Raw genomic sequence first — 1,258 nt, forward strand, 5'->3', positions numbered from 1 at the left:
CCCGCTCCTCAGACGGAGCTGCGGCGCTTCATGAGTCCCTGGAAGGCCGAGAGGCTGTGCAGGCCCGTGGAGACGGAGCTGATGGCCGAGCGCCGCGCGTGGCAGAAGCAGCGGCTGGGCGGCGTCTGCGCGTCGCGCCCGGGCGAGGAGTGGCTGCGCTCCACGCACGTGTCCGAGGTGGAGAGGTCGCGCGGGATGATCATGGGGATGGAGTACTGCAGCTTCTCCCGGCTCTTGTACCACAGGCAGGAGCACATGGACTGGAAGTGCAGCACCTCGGCGTACACGTTGCGCAGCCCCCCGCCGCCGCTGCCGCCGCTCCCCAGCGCCGCCGCGGCCGTGGCGGAGGCGGCGGGGCCGGCGGCGTGCGCGCTGCTGGCCTGCCCGTTGCGCGTGAGCAGGGCGCGGTGCTCGGCGTCGCGCTTCTCGTCCTCGGCGTTCATGGTCATGAAGCGCAGCACCACCAGGTTGAGGAAGGCGCCGATGACGGTCAGCCCGGTCAGGATGTAGATGAAGCTGAAGGCCACGTACTGCGGCTTGGTCTGCAGCGCCTGCTCCTTCTGCAGGGCCACGTAGTCCCCGAAGCCGATGGTCGTGAGCGTGATGAAGCAGTAGTAGTAGGCCTGGAAGAAGGTCCAGCTCTCGTAGTAGGAGAATGCCGCGGCGCCAACGCACAGCGTGCTGATGCACGAGAAGAAGCCGATGGTGACCATGTTTGCCATGGACACCTCCGGCCGCCGCATCCCCAGGCACTTCTTCAGGCGGTGCAGCAGGCACCTCACCACCGTGTTGATCCGCTCGCCCAGGCTCTGGAACATGACCAGCGTGAGCGGGATGCCCAGCAGCGCGTAGAACATGCAGAAGACCTTCCCGCCATCCGTGCTGGGCGCCGCGTGCCCGTACCCTGTGGCGGAGACACAAGCAGAGCAAGCAGGTCAGTGGCCGCGCCCTGCGCCGGCCCGGCGGGTGCTGGCACGTCCCCGCGCCGCCGGCGGGCTGGCCGGCCGGGTCCTCCTCTTCCGGTCCAGGCGCTCTGCTTCTGGTACAAGAGCCGGGAGAAGCCGCAACGCTCCGCCGCCATGAGGCCCCGGGAAAGCGCCCCAGCCCGGCCACAGGCGGAGCAGGCTGGTGCTGCCTCCCCCATGCGCGGGGAAGAGGCGCCCAGAGATTGCTGGGCGAGATGGGGCGGGGGCGGGTCTGCGGGGGAGGAATCATGCAGGGAGGGGCTGGGGGGGGAAGGCGACGTGGTGATGTGGGG

General features: G+C 69.6%; 1 protein-coding gene across 1 annotated transcript; it reads right to left on the minus strand.

Moving 5' to 3' along the window:
* Positions 1–8: 8 nt before the first annotated feature.
* KCNK3 (potassium two pore domain channel subfamily K member 3) lies at positions 9–899 on the minus strand. Its single transcript, XM_044450317.1, has one exon. The coding sequence runs from the start codon at positions 855–857 to the stop codon at positions 9–11; it is 849 nt and encodes a 282-aa protein (XP_044306252.1). The 5' UTR covers positions 858–899.
* Positions 900–1,258: the final 359 nt, after the last annotated feature.

The sequence above is a fragment of the Varanus komodoensis genome, unplaced genomic scaffold (genome assembly GCF_004798865.1).
Source record: "Varanus komodoensis strain SLA01 unplaced genomic scaffold, ASM479886v1 scaffold64, whole genome shotgun sequence".
NCBI classification, from domain to species: Eukaryota; Metazoa; Chordata; class Lepidosauria; order Squamata; family Varanidae; genus Varanus; species Varanus komodoensis.

What these genes read in the sequence shown, in the direction of transcription:
- KCNK3 (XM_044450317.1), bottom strand. Translation starts at nt 857, where the DNA reads ATGTTCTACGCGCTGCTGGGCATCCCGCTCACGCTGGTCATGTTCCAG.